This window comes from Mycteria americana, chromosome 2 (genome assembly GCF_035582795.1).
Source record: "Mycteria americana isolate JAX WOST 10 ecotype Jacksonville Zoo and Gardens chromosome 2, USCA_MyAme_1.0, whole genome shotgun sequence".
Taxonomy (NCBI): Eukaryota; Metazoa; Chordata; class Aves; order Ciconiiformes; family Ciconiidae; genus Mycteria; species Mycteria americana.
The window spans coordinates 6,686,772-6,702,508 of record NC_134366.1 but is presented as its reverse complement, the minus strand read 5'-3'; the positions used below and the strand labels follow the sequence as shown (position 1 = coordinate 6,702,508).

General features: G+C 37.8%; 1 protein-coding gene across 1 annotated transcript in view; it reads right to left on the bottom strand.

Moving 5' to 3' along the window:
• Window positions 1–15,737, bottom strand: part of LOC142405258 (sodium channel protein type 5 subunit alpha-like) — a 58,857-nt gene that overhangs the window by 27,316 nt on the left and 15,804 nt on the right. The window contains exons 7-13 of the mRNA XM_075492325.1: window positions 13,517–13,608; window positions 11,201–11,407; window positions 10,530–10,590; window positions 9,754–9,898; window positions 8,210–8,404; window positions 6,491–6,682; window positions 288–390 (exon numbers count right to left, since the gene is read on the bottom strand). Of these exons, the coding sequence (XP_075348440.1) occupies window positions 288–390; window positions 6,491–6,682; window positions 8,210–8,404; window positions 9,754–9,898; window positions 10,530–10,590; window positions 11,201–11,407; window positions 13,517–13,608 (995 nt within the window). The remainder of the gene's footprint in view (window positions 1–287; window positions 391–6,490; window positions 6,683–8,209; window positions 8,405–9,753; window positions 9,899–10,529; window positions 10,591–11,200; window positions 11,408–13,516; window positions 13,609–15,737) is intronic.

Sequence of the window (15,737 nt, the reverse complement as noted above, 5' to 3'; positions counted from 1 at the left end):
GCTAAAGTCAAGGTAAATGCAAACATTGCTCTCCCCTCATCCACGAACCCCAGTCATTTTATTGTACAGGGCAATCAAGTTGGTCAGGCATGATTTACCCTTGGTAATTGCAATTTACAGTTGCAGTTATGTGAGCTATGAGAATATTTATTTTACTGAAATTTACATTTAATTGCAGCATAATTTCCCCTAATGACTTTTAAAGTAATGCTGACTGTTTGTGACATTTTGATCTCTTAGGCCAAATTACACAATCATCATAGGAAAAACAGTAAAGAATGACTTACGCAAATTATCTGTAATAACAGTGGCTGCACTCATTAACCTCTGTCTTCGAAAGGGATCATTAATAGAGTCCACTGACAATTCATAGGACAGCAGTATCTGCCTCTTTGGTTAGAAAGACAATAGAAGATAATATAAAATGCAATATGAATAAATGGCAATACAAAAGTTATGTCCAGCGTAAGATAAATATGCCTTTTAAAATACACATTGTAATGAAGCCTTACCTTGCTGAAAGAATGTAAAACAAAACCATACAACAATATCATGTGTTTGCCTTTGAAGGCAAAGGACATTTCATCAAAACCAGTAATATTTTACAAGAAGTTGTTCCCTTCTGAAAATATTTAACAACTATAATAATGCCATTATATACGAAGTATAGACTCATTAACAAGGGAGCAAAGGAAAAAAATCATTCCATCTTTTCAGTGACTGATAAAAAGTACATACAAAAAGAACACTCACGATCGGTTTGAATAAATTATTGGCTATTTAACTATGAATTATTGATTATTAATAAATGATAAATAGTTATTAAGAGTAGTTATTTAGTGAATCAAAACTATTGGTTTTCCCAGCCCTACTAAGCCTATCGAGATCTATACTAATACTGAACTGCCTAAAACTATGAATGGGACTACTTTTGTTTTCATTAGAAGATACAGAATGCTAAACTCAGTGTTCCTGATGTGCACTGAAGAACAGACAGGCCAACACCTGTATCTTATGAGACACACTGAATTATCATCAAAGACTCAGTTCATGACACATTAAAAAGTGTGTGTGTGTATGTGGGGGGTATTAAAGACTGTCCTGGTTTTGGCTGGGATAGAGTTAATTTTCTTCCTAGTAGCTGGTACAGTGCTGTGTTTTGGATCTAGCATGAGAATAATGGGATAACACACTGATGTTTTAGTTGTTGCTAAGCAGTGCTTATACTAAGTCAAGGACTTTTCAGCTTCCCATGCTCTGCCAGCGAGGAGGTACACAAGAATCTGGGAGGGAGCATGGCCAGGACAGCTGACCCAAACTGGTCAAAGGGCTATTCCATACCATATGGTGTCATGCTCAGTAGATAAACGGGGGGGGAGCTGGCTGGGGGGCAGGGACTGCTGCTCGGGGACTGGCTGGGCATCAGTTGGCAGGTAGTGAGCGGTGCATCACTTTTTTTTCCTTGGGTTTTGTTCCTCTCTCTTTTTGTTGTTTCCCTTTTCATTATAAATTATTATTGTTGTTATTATTGTTGTTATTATTATTGTTTTATTTCAATCATTAAACTGTCGTTATCTCAACCTGAAAGTTTTCTTACTTTTGCCCTTCCAATTCTTCCCCCCATCCCACCACTGGGGGAGGGTGAGCAAGCGGCTGTGTGGTGCTTGGTTGCCCACGGGGGCTAAACCATGACAGAAGACTAAGTAGACAACTGTAAAACACGGGCTGCAAAGAATAGGTGAGACTCTGAGGTAGAGAAAAACAGAAAGAATGAAGATTCCAGTATCAGGGAGGACATAATTAGAACTACAGGCTGACAGGAAGCTACTGACTGACCACATCATAATGCACAGTACCTTAGTATTCCCTTTCAGCACTAATTGGTTTGTTTCATTTTCTTTTTGCAGGGAGGGTATAAAAGTAAAGATATGTCACATCATTACTTCAAACTTTTATGATAATAGGATTTTTAGGAACATATTCTATAAAACTGTTATTCAGGGAATGAAACTGATATCCTTGGCCTCAGGGGTTTAATAATAATTATTCCTTTTTGCCTCTCTGGTATCTTAATGACTTGAAAAGCTAAGCAAACTTTAGCTGATAGAACTGTCATAGAATAGACATATAAAATGAATTTATAATACAGTGCTAAAATGTTCATTCTTCTACCTGCATTTTTTCAGAATCTAAAAGACTTAGACTATTCTAATCACATCCCAGTTACCAGTGCAACTTGTCCTTTCATTCCTTTCTCTAATATTTGGTGTCTCAGAGGAGAGACTAACCTAGAAAAATTTGTGCGCCAGCCTGACTAAAGTCCTCAGTCTTCTTGTTGAAATTCACGTCTGTTCAGAAGCATTCAGAGTTAGTGTTTTTAGAAAGGTTAAGAGCATTCATCAACACTGAACCGGTTACTGCTGCTCATCTATCTTTAGCTGAAGTAAATAACTGTTGATGAGAAGTCCTCTGACAAATTGGGATTTAAAATAGGGATACGCACCAGAGAAATAGTCCAATTTTTTATAGAATTGATTATGTCCTACCAAAAAATTTCTACCCAGTACACTTTTTTTCTTTGATTTAGCATCGTTAGCCTCTTTTTGTGATTAAAGTAGAGAGTGCATTGTTTGAAGAGTCCTCAGTTGCAGCAGAGCTAGTACTACCAGTAGTTGCCATAACATGAAACAAACTGCCTTTTCTGTTGCAGATTATATTTATTTGACTAATGGTAGAACTCTACATTGGAGCAGCTCACGCTGCTTGGATCATGCTCCAGGCCTTCCTTTTTTTCTTTTTATTTTTTTTTAATATGAAATACCAACATTTGTAGGACAAAGTGAGAACTGTGATGTAGGGGAGTAATAGGAAGTGCGTGTACAGGTGGACTATGCATCTTGAAGAACCCTCATGATTGATGAATAGCTGCTTCTGCTGTCAAATGATCATCTGTAAGTATGTGTGGGACAGCATAAGACTACAACCAGGATCTCGCATGGTCACAGTTACCTGGAGCTGGGTCTTGGAATTCTTCATGCAGATAGTGTAGAGGCATCTGATAGCAAGCACAGCAATGTCGTTTAAACTCTGCAGAATATACTCCCGAAAAGTGAGTTCCACTTAACATTTCTTTTACCAGGTGCTAATGCAATCTATTATCTGTTTCTAAAAGTTCCTATACAGAGATATTCATAATTTTGCCATTCTGTGCACATAGAGAGGGGAAGGGACCTTGGGAAGGGTCTGAAAATGTTATTTCTGAAATTTAAAAATACAGATTGCATTTGGCATCCAACCTGTGCAGATTTTGCAGCCATGGAGAGGTAAGGTCTAGGAACTAAACCAAATGTATCTCCTGGCTCAGTCATTTCCTGCAACACAGTCACAGACTTAGAAGAAAAAAATTAAATAGGGATAATCAGCCATAAGAGGTGATTTTTATACTTATAGAAGATATGACATCTGCTATGGAAAGACTTTTTTTCCTCAATAGGTGTAATAATACACTACCATGGACTGTGCCAGAGTGTTCTCTTTAAGTACAGCAGAACCAAATTAGGTCACAAAACAGCATAATATTCTTAACACAGCAGGGGAAATGTTAATGACACTCTATAAGAAGCAAATACTATACTAAAGGAGATGACAGATGGCAGTTGCTGCCAAGTGAATGATTTTGACTCCTTCAGCTCAGACACATAATTTAATATAGCTAGGATCATGGAATTTAGAAGAAATTCTGACCATGCTGACTGCCAGAATAAAAACCTAATCCATTTTAGCTAGCATGACATGTCTGATAAAAACTCCCCTACAAGGACACTTTTCAAAAGGAAGGAAGCTGGGCCATTACCCCTTTAGCTCTGCTACTGTAAAGTTGCCATTTTCTATGAGATGGGAACAATTCTGATGTACTCCCTCTCACGGGAGTGACACGGAGTCACGAGATGGAACAGACTGTCACAGGGGGATCATAGAAAATATGTTGGGAGACAGAGGAGTGAGGGATAATATCAAAATGAACAGTGTGTTTTGATGATGATTTCCAGCTCTCCACATCTAGAGACCCTCTCAGTCACGGTAAATGATTACCAAAGAAATGGAAGGAAGAAATACATCTAAGAGGGTGAATGAAGACTGGTTTGAAATTCCAGACTGCTTTATCAAAGTTGTGGCTGGGAACCAGGGTTTCAGTCAAGGTGTTATTTGGACACAAACATCTATTTTTGCACCATCTGTTTTTCTGGTGGACCCTGTTTGGTCTAAGTCACAAGCCTGTACTGGAGAATGGCTGTTATTGAATCAGCGTAAGGGCATTAAAAGCTTTCTTTTTAGACATTGTTGAAAATAACTCAGTAATGTGGATAATTGCCTGAAAATTATTTTGGAAGATTCAGCTCAAGGAAATGGCCTCAAGTTGAGCCAGGGGAGGTTTAGACTGGATATTAGGAAATTTTACTTCACTGAAAGGGTTATCAAGCATTGGAACAGGCTGCCCAGGGAAGTGGTTGAGTCGCCATCCCTGGAAGTATTTAAAAGACGTCTGGATGAGGTGCTTAGGGACATGGTGTAGTGGTGGTCTTGGTAGTGTTAGGTTTACGGTTGGACTTGATGATCTTAAAGGTCTTTTCCAGCCTATACAATTCTGTGATTAAAATATCTAAACATAGCCATCTAAATGTGGATGCCTACACAGAGCCAGAGAAAGATTAAAGTTGGGAAGGTCCTCTGAAAGTCCTCCCGCTCCATCGCTCAAAGCAGGGCAAACTTCAGTTGTAGGGCCTTTTCCAGCTACATTCTGAATGTCTCCAAAAATGAAGATCTAAAAATTTCTCTAGATTACCTGTTCTAATGTTTATCCTCTCTCACAGTGATTTTTTTCCCCCTTAATAACTAATCGAAATTTCTCTTGTTGCAACTTGTTCCCCTTGACTTTCCATTGTGCACCTGTAAGATGATCTTGGCTCCTTCCTCTTTATACACTCCCATTAGATATTAGTAGACAGCAATAATCAGCTTCTTCCCTTTCCCTTTTCTCCTTCAGGCTGAACAAACCCAACCTCTCCACCCCTCCTCACACATCATGTGCTACAGCCCCTTAATCATCTTGGTGGCCTTCACTGGCTTTGTGTGATATCTCAACGTAATCCTTCTTCTGGTGAGCTCATAACTCGACACAATACCCCAGGTACAGTCACACACCCACTGGTCATGCCAAGTGGAGATACACACATGGATTAAGCGTTGGAAAGGTAACAAATCTATACTCTACATAGATGCTGGACCATTGGTAGCATGATAGTAAGGACTGTCCATGAGATATACGGTATTTTCCCAGTGTCAAAGGTACTGTGAAAAAACCCAAGATTAAGCAAAGTAAGAATTACAAGTCTTAATAGCAGCTTCTTAATGGATTTAGAAAGGAGTGATGAGCAGAGGAGCCAGAAGTCACTGCTGTAATCAAGATGTGAAATAGCACGTGTGGGATTCAGCCTAATATTCAGCATCCGCATTTAATTTGTCCATGTGCACAATGCATCTAAAATCCCATTAGAATTGATACATATTTTTTTATAAGTTTGATTCACTTAAACGTAAGTGTCTGAAGCCATTTGAGATGCTCTATTGAGACATTTGGTATCTGAGACATCAACAGTCTCAGACTAAGCAGACATGACACATCATGTCTGTACCCTTCTGTAGAGTAGGTGGAGGCCAAGTAAGACACTCTAGAAATTCTCTAATGTCACTAGGTATCAATTTGTGACTCAAAAAATTAAATCTCCATTCAACTCTGGGAGTTTAGAAACTACATTACATGTAGACACCTGCAAACAAAAACCTGGAGCACAATCCAGTTGCCTAAATCTAGGAAATTAGTTACATTTGAGATGCCATAACGTATTTGAGATATCCACACAATGCTGGAAGATGTGCCACAGATGCCAAAGATATCCAGGATATCCAACCTGTCCAAGAACATCTGAAATGGCGCTAGATGCTTACAGTTAAGACAAGTGAATCATGCCCCTAACATTAGAAGTCTTTATACTGAACCAAATCCAACCCTAAATATTTAGGCTAGAGAATCAGCAGTGTGTACAAAAAAAAGAAAGGCTAGGTCATTAGGGAAATTCGAATTCTAAAGCCTACAGGATTTTATATGTTTGTTTATGCAGCACAATAAGAGAGACACAAAGACAGATCTTACCACAGCTGTAAGTGCAGAGGGCTATAATGTATCGTAAGAATGCCACTGATGGCCACCTTGAACTTTCCTTTCAAGTTCATATAGTGCTGTCTCCCTCTGCTCCCAAAAATCTAACTTTCAGATTGCTTTAAAAACCAAGTTAATCCAGTGCATGCAAAAATGGAAAAAAAAAAAAAAAAAAGAGGGGAAAAAATTGCAAATAAAGGAAGCTTTTCTGCTCATCAAATTGTCATATCACATGCAAGTCTAATGAATATATCTTCTATTTCAAATACTTACAAGCTTCTTGTGGCAATGACCAGGCTGTGAATGAAATATATGCTCCTCTTTGTCATGATCACCTGAAATTAAGCTTTGTCTTAAAATAGGTTTTTCTTTCTTCATCTCTTTTTCTTTTGAATTTTTCAAGTCAGCAACTGACATTTCAGATGCGACAGCTAAGGCCTTATTACTCTCTCCAGCAGCCAACATCTTTAACAGAAACAGCAAAAAGTTGGTCTATTAATACAATGCAAATGGACTAGGATCATATGCAGTTTAATTATTATGCTATCTGAATGCTTTGCACTAATAATTCTTACCTTTCAAATATTAAACTACTATAAAAAGATAGGAGTACAAAATGTTATTCACAATACTGAAAGATAAAGCAGGGTTACTTATCAACTACTATAATTAAATTTTGTCCTTGCCACTTCAGATACTGTATTTTGTATCTGAATTATGGAATATTAAGGTGTATCCTTTTACTTTCCTTTCCTTGCTTTGAAAGGGCCTTGAGCCCAAAGACAACAGAAGACTAAAGGCTTGAACTAAATCCTAAAATGTTAAACCTTTCTTAACTACTAATCCTGTTGAAAGAAAAATAGAAGGAAGAAAAGCCTAAGTAAAGCTTGGCAAGCTGGAATTTCAGACAGAGAAACACTACAGGCCTGTCGACAGCTGTAGAGGAGGAATCTGGTAACCTGGTGATGCCTCTCATTTAACAATGAAACTGGAGAGTTGCTAGAGAATATTTGTATGTCCTCTTACAAGTCTGACTTTTCTGATTGTTAGCAGTAAATCAAAGGTATCTTTTATAAAAAGCTAGAAGATCAAATATGTCTTATAATAATTTTCAATCTATCTTGTTGCCTCAGCTCAGTTTATTTTATTCTCAGGAATAAAATAAAAACAACAACGTGATCTCTAGTCTCCTACAGGCCAAGGAATGAATGAATCTAGGCAATGCTGTGCCAGGAGGAAACACTGTAGAAATCTGATGTGTGTCTATTAGCTCTCCAAACCCACAGCAAAGAAACTAACGCACCCTCTGGATGTCCTTCTACGTTAATATGGAACTAACAGCATTCGCTTGGCCAAAGACTATTCCTGCTCTTGTCAACTGGTAGACCTTCTGCATGCAATCGCTCAAAAAGAGGCATGACACCCCTCACATAGCTGTGCACAGTGGCTCTCAGAAAGCTTGCATTTTTAATCAATCCTGAAATCTATCAGCATCAGAACTTCCAATCTTAGGGAACTGTAGAAATGACAACTTTTCTTATGGATACAAACTTATTCACTCATACTTCCTTCCTGAAACTACACAGCAATAGCAAGAAGGAATATCCAGAGAAAGGAATTGTTGTACACAGCAATCGTGGTAGTGTACAAGAATGGGGCAAACCACAGAGCGCAGGCACTTACGCAATACCATAAAAGCTATGGCTTGCCAGCAAGCCATTCCTATACAATGTCAGGTCTGCAAATCCTAAAACTTAATACGATTTAACTTGGACTCATGATGTTTGTTTGTATCACAGAAATGTGTATATATATTTAAATATATATACCTACACATGTGTATTTATAAAGACACAGAGAGAAAGAGAAATGAAGTGTGAGAAAGTATTGTAAGAAGCACATGTTTAATTAAAAACTTTATTTCTCTAATTCACAAACAGAAGAAAACAAAAGGAACCACATATTATGTATTATATATAATAATTTACAAACCTGTTCTTTCTCTAGAATTTGTTTGGCATCCTGAAGTAATTTTTCCTTTGCCTCTGTTTCAGCAACGGTAGCTCTATTTTGCTCTTCATATGCCATAGTTACTACAGCCAAGATCAGATTGAAGAGATAAAATGAGCATAGAAAGATGACCCCCAGAAAAAATAAAATGTAGTTCTTTCCAGATGTACGGATAGTCTGTGAGGAAAAGTAGAGGCTGTAATAAATTCTTAACAAACTAAGATTTACAATAGAATTTCAAACTAACTTTAAACAATTTATTTTCCTATACAATACAAAAGGTCAACATACTGCACTGTTTTCTTTAAACAAGAGTAGGATATACCTCTGGCCTAAGTTATAGAGAAGATCTAGAAATACATTTAGTCAGGAGTTCCCCTGGCCTTCAAGTAAATAAATTTCAGCTCTTAAAAACTTCTCTGTGATGATACAGTGTTTTCTCTTTATGCAACAGACCACCAAACATTCATAATGATGCCATGTACTGCAGAGAAGAATTAACAAAATCCATTCTTAAAATTAAATGAAATATCTCCCAGCAAATCGGGCAAATGATCATCAGAGTTTAAGTTATGAGAAGAGAAACTTCAGCTGTAAAGAGATATACAGGTGACTACAGAAGAAATTAATAAAACTCAATAATAAGGATGAAAGCTAGGATTATCTAAACAATTGTGAAAGATACTATAATTAGTGAATCAGAGGCAATATTTATACTGATTGCTTATTCTTACATTTTTTTAAATGGCAGCAGAGGAGATGGCTCAAAATTAAGCTCTGAGACAATAAAAGCTAAAAACCATATGACCTACAAATGGCAAAAAGAAGATGTATCCATTTAAAAAAAAAATCTCAGTTAATAAAGGTTGCTGGAAAAAAGTTAAAGTGGACCATATGAAAGCTATAGAACAAGGCAGAGGATAATTCCCTTCTAGCAAAGGCACTGCATAGATGTAAGGGATCCAGAGAGTTCTGTACTGAGAGAGTTCTCTAGAGAGCAATTTTTGTATCATTTTTGTCAAAAACCAGAATTTAGAAGTTACATTTAACTCTCTGAATCAAAACATAAAGGCTCCAATTTTTTTAGTACCAGTTGTCAAAAATGATCTCAATTGTAAGTGTATATCTTAACCCAAAAGGTTTGGTGAGGAGTCAGGACCTAAAAGGAATGAAAACAGAGTATGTAACAAGTCCTCATATCCCCTGCAGCAGCAGTGAGCTCACTAGACAGATCTACTATATACCCCAATCCTTTGGTAGTTACTTATTAACATTTAGCTATTAATCACTGACCCAAGTATGTTCTCCAACAAAACTATGAGCGTTCACATCAGGATTGCTCGCATCAATGTCACTTGCAAAAGGTGTTACAACTTAGTCACTTGAAGCTACTTCCTTAATATTTATATTGATTTTAAAAGAAATTTGGTATCAGTAATGTTAAAACAGGTGCAGATTGTTCTAGTGGACATAAAACTCTAAACTGCATGTTTAAAGTCATTCTAGCAGGTAAGAAAAGTACCTACTTGTCTGTAGAGACGCTCCCAGTAATCCTGTGTCATCAGACGGAATAAAGAAAGGAAGGCCCAGCCAAAATGATCAAAACTTGTATAACCAAAGTCAGGATTCTTCCCAGCCCTCTGGCAGCTATAGTTTTCTGGGCACTCTTTGCTAACCACAAAAGAAATGTTAAACAATACTTACTTGCAGAATTAGATTGTACCTGAAAGCACCCAGTACACAACATCAAACATTTTGTTCAGTTTATCTGAAAGTCCTTTCCATTATTCCCCTATATAATTCTGCCAGAAGGGCTGATTTATATCAGACAATCCTAGAAAGCCATTTGTCTAGTCAAAGAAACTAGATAGAAAGTCTAGTTCTGTCTCGTTTCTGACTAGACAGAAACTCTCCACTCATGTAGGATGCATTCAAACAAACACATAGAGAGGGGAAAAAATGGAAATATGTTTACTTTTAAATAATTAAGCAAGATGAGGAGAGGAGAGTTTATTAATATCTCACAACTCTTTACTGATCTGTTCCCCTCCTCCTTTATATCATTCTACATTACCATTATATTACCAGTGGCTAGCAACAAAGAACATATATAATTGCTTGTATCCTAGTACCTTACTGCATTCTTTTTCTGATGTGAAATATCTGCGTTTTAATTTAATAACCCCCACACACACATTCCACCCTCCTGAAAAATCATCACCATTCCTTTAGGCCAAAAATAAAACCACAGTACATCTGGAGGAAAAAATAAGAAAGTACTAAAACCGTTTTGTTCACTTACTTAGGATCTGAACTGAACCCACAGAGCAATATTTCATATTTATCAATTCTGTAGCAGATATCTAATAAAACAAAAATCAAGGAATCATAAAATCAGTTGTCAGTTCCTACAGCACTCTGACATTAAACCATAATTACTGCACTTTAAAAAACAGCCTGATGGACCAAATCTCTGTGAAAGACTCCTTTCACAACAAAGGGCACATAGGGCTGTTTCTCAGCAGATTAGTCCCTATGGCAATTTAAAAAAAAAAATTATCAACTGCATAACTCACAATGTAAGAATTTATTTGATCTCCAATAACAATAAGAATCTCTGGGAGAAGTAGGCAAAATCCCTGAATGATACAGCTTAAGTGATGGAAAAAATAATTCTCTGTGCAGTACCCCTAAAATTAGGATCCCCGTGTAACGTGCATAGGTAAAGAAGCAAATGCTTATAGAAAACTCAGTCCCTTCTGTCCCACAGACTGCTAATCTTTCTCCAAATCCCACATTCACTAATCTCACATTCAGTTGTCCCAGAGACTTCATATTACTACTTGTGCAAATGGAAGGACATACCTTCTTGTGAGAAATACATGCAAATATATCTTAACATCTCTGTGAAAAAACAAGACATACATAGGAAGATACACAGATTATGTAAAGGGAGAAAAGAATAAAATTTACCTTCATCATTTGGTACATATATCTTGGCGTCCTTACATAATGTGTCATTGTATGTAGTATTACTGAGGACACATTTGGATTTTAAATTGCCCATAAAAAGCTGGAGGCCTATTAGAGCAAATATACTCAAGCAAAAAACAGTCAAGATCAACACATCAGTAAGTTTCTTAACAGATTCAATAAGTGAATTTACGATGACTTTCAGACCTAGAAAAATAAGATTCAATAATAGGCAATATGAGAAGAGGAATGCAGTAGTGTTCCCATATGGAAATATACAACAGTCGCAATTATGTTAAAAACGATCACTGTAAATGGTTTTGTAACTTCAGAGTATTAAAAGAGGTAAAACAAAGCATAGGAATGAGTAAAGTATTTTTACTTAAATTTCCTAATCATAACTTATTTGGCTTTTACTTCCTTCTAACGCTAATTTTGCTAACTTGAAAATTCTAAATTAAGATGGCATGTAAGCAAACTCTCAGGAGCTTTAATGAATATGGAGAGATTTCTGTGCTTGATTAACATTAACCAAGTACTTCACATTGTGCCAAATACACATTACAATAAAGGATAGCTTCTGCTGACCTCAGGGAATTCTGTCTTAGAAGATAATGCCTTACAGATGTCAGCAGTTTAAAAGCAAAAGAACATTTATGACACTGGGAAGGGAACAGATATATGTTGGGGACCACCCAGCTGGAAGGAAGATTAGCAGAAAAGGACCTGGGGGTCCTGGTGGACACCAAGTTGAACATGAGCCAGCAATGTGCCCTTGCGGCAAAGAAGGTGAATGGTATCCTGGGCTACATAGGGCAAAGCACGGCCAGCAGGTCGAGGGAGGTGATCCTTCCCCTCTGCTCATCGCTGGTGAGGCCACACCTGGAGTCCTGTGTCCAGTTCTGGGCTCCCCAGTACAAGAGAGACATGGACATACTGGGGAGAGGCCAGCAAAGGCCCACAAAGATGATGGAGTGGGGCACCTCTGCCGTGAGGAGAGGCTGAGAGAGCTGGGACTGCTCAGCCTGGAGAAGAGAAGGCTCAGGGGGATCTCATCAATGTATGTAAATACCTGAAGGGAGGGTGCAAAGAGGAGGGAGCCAGGCTCTTTTCAGTGGTGCCCAGTGACAGGACCAGAGGCCATGGGCACAAACAGAAACATAGGAGGTTCCCTCTGAACATCAGGAAACACTTTTCTACTGTGAGGGTGACTGAGCACGGGCACAGGTTGCCCAGGGAGGTTGTGGAGTCTCCCTCCTTGGAGATATGCAAAAGCCATCTGGCCACGGTCCTGGGCAACCAGCTCTAGGTAGCCCTGCTTGACCAGGGAGGCTGGACCAGATGACCTGTGATTCTGTGAAACCATTCTGTGATTTTGTGAAAATGGGCCATATATAAACTGAAGACCAATATTCTGGCAGAATAACTGAATTTGAAACATGGCATAGGCAGAGAGTGACATAGAGGATTCTTCTAGAACTCTTTCATAAGAAAAAAGTAAAATTAAATTTCATCTCTGTTCTCCATGGTGAATAGGAAAGGAAAAGTATTGACAAGTGGTTTTGGCATTAAAAATTAAACACGTTCTATGTTTAATTCCTGTTATAATTCCATAGCAAAATCAAAAATACATTTGTAATTGCATAGAAATTATAAAGTTAATATATATTATGACAATGGGATATATAGCCATTTATAGATCTTCAAATGAGTTTTTGCCATTAGATTCTGAAATCCATACTTTGGTATCCTAATTAGTGGCACAACTTACAAAAATATTGAATACCTGGACAGCATATGCAAAATACTGTTGATGAAAGTATCATGCTCAATCCAGATAGTGGCTGTGGTCAGTAAACAAACAAATGTAAAACTCTGAAATATTGTGAAGTCAGCATTCTGGGAAATAAATCATAGAAGATTAAGCTAATGAAGTATAACGTGAAACCAGAAATATGGTGGTATAGCCATCATTATTTTAAGACAATGTATTGAATAGGGTGTGCTGCTCAGGAAAGACAAAAGTAAAAAGCCAAAGGCACTGCGCTAAGTAAAATTAAACATTAATGATGGGATAGAAAAAGCAGAAAATACAAAAATTTGCCTGCGTCAAAATCATTTTGAGGAAAGATGATAAAAAAATATTCTGTCAGGATGCTGCTGAGAGTTACTACAGACTGCAAAACAGTCACACCTTGAGATCCCGTTAACCATCACAAAAAGTGACCAGAAAACTGAAGACAAGAACAGGAGAGGAATTAGAAATAGCATACTGCTGAAGCAGAGAGAAAATTAGTAAGACATGTTGTTCCTTACCTGGTATTACTGAAATAGCTTTCAAAGTCCTCAGTACTCTGAAAGTTCGAAGAGCTGAAACCTTGGCCGTACTTTTACACATAGTAACATACCTGTAAAATTAAACCACTGTATTACTGAATGACAAAGATCTAGCTTTTCAGAGCATATGCATATGGAACACACAGTAATGAGTAAGTTACAGAAAATAAACAGGTCAGATATGTCCTAAGGTAGATGTCTAAACTTAGGAATCTAAGTCCGCTTCTAGGTATTGATATAAAATAATGAGACTTTTGAATAGTGCCTCTGAAAAGAAACATAACAAGTTTTTACTTAGTGTGGATTTGGATGCTTAACTTTTGAAGTGTTTATTCATGAAAATGTCAAATAAATATAAAACCCTCTCCTACTGAGGCTACTCTGATTTAGATGACAAGAAAGTATATGTTGCAACTATCTCAAAACTACATAACATATACTTTAGGAGAAGGGAGTTGAGCAAAACACTAGGTTTACAATATGTTAATTCTGTACCACATGGCTGTCTTTCTAACTTTTATTTAACAGTCAGCTAAGAACTTGAATATTGAAACTAGTTTCAATTTAATCATTTCAACAATTTGAAAATTTCAGAAAATGAGGATTTTCAGAGTTGCATATTCTATACAGCACTTCAACAGGTTATCCCATATTTTATAAGACTTCTTTCATGTCAGAATGGATGTGAATTGTGACTCGTCTTATGACAAGGTCAAAACTGGTAACAGAACTCGTTAAAATAAAAAGTCTCAATAGCAGAATCTGAGAAACGTTGGCTGGAAAGGAACTCTGGAGGTGACCTAGGCAACCTCCCACTCAAAGCATGACTTCTGTCAGCAGTAGATCAGAACACTATGGCTTTGCCTAGCCTGTAAGACTAAATAATTCTCAAGTACCTTAAGTAATAAATGCATTTGAGTTAACTGTTAATTTCCAAATACTTTTATTTGTTGCATGATAGGACCCAAAAACCCAGGCGATACTATACTGCAAAGTGCTTATATCTGCTTGAACACAAATGAATTAGGAGTACAGGTAGGCAAGTAGAACCTTAAAAGGAAATTGTTCATACAGCTGTTGGACTACTTGATAGTTACTGATTATTAACAATGTGTAAGCTCCTTACTGGTTTATAGATTACCCATAAGAAAGCTTTGTTCATATACATACAGATGTGTGTGATGACATCTGAGTACATAACCTATTATTTACAAGTAAGGAAAAATCACTCAGGGATATGACAGCTGATGGCAGCCTTTGCTACAAAGCCCATGAGATGGTGGAGTTTAAGACCTGGAGAGAAGTAAGCAAGACGAACACCAGAATAAAAATCTTGGACTTTAGAACAGCAGATTTCAGCATGTTCAGGGATCTGAAACTGCCCCAAAGGGAAAAGTGGCCCCCAGAACAACCTGTTGATCTTCAAGGGTATTTTCTTCAAAGCACAGGATCGATGCACTCTACTCTGTAGAAAGTCAAGTGGATGTGGCAGAAAACCAGCTTGTCTGAACAGGGAGCTCCTGACTAATCTCATATTCAAAAAGGAAGTGTGCAGAAGGCTGAAGCAGAGACAGCTCTGGGAAGGGACACTAAGACATTGCCAAGCACGCAGGGATGAAGCAAGGAAAGACAAAGTTCAGCTGAAGTTGAAGCTAGCAAGGGATGTGAAGGGCAACAAGAAGGGTTACTTTAAGTACATCAGCAGTGAAAAGCTGACTAAGGAAACTGTGGGCCAGTTGTTCAAGGAAGCAGGGAACCTAGTGACAAGGGACATGCAAAAGCTGAAACTACTCAACGCTACCTTGATTTAGTCTTTACCAGTGAGGTAAGAGTAGGTCCCTGAGTCTAGTGTCAAAATCTGTGGAAGTGAAATATCATCCATGCATCTATGTGCTGTGATCAAAGGGACGAAGTTCAGCTGGCAGCTGGTTACTAGTGGCATCCCTCATGGGTCAGTCCTGGGGCCAATATTGTTCAACAACTTCATTAACATCCTGAAGAATGGAACAGAGTTTGCCTCAGCAAGTTCACAAATATTAAATTGGGGCGGGGGGGGGGGGAGGGGAGCAGTCAATACACTGGGTAGCAAGGCTGCTCTGCAGAGTGAGCTTGACAGACTGGAGTTATGGGCTGTAGAAACCTCATAAGTTCAGCACAAGCAAAGGCAAAGTCTTGCACCTGAGTCGTCATGACCACAAGT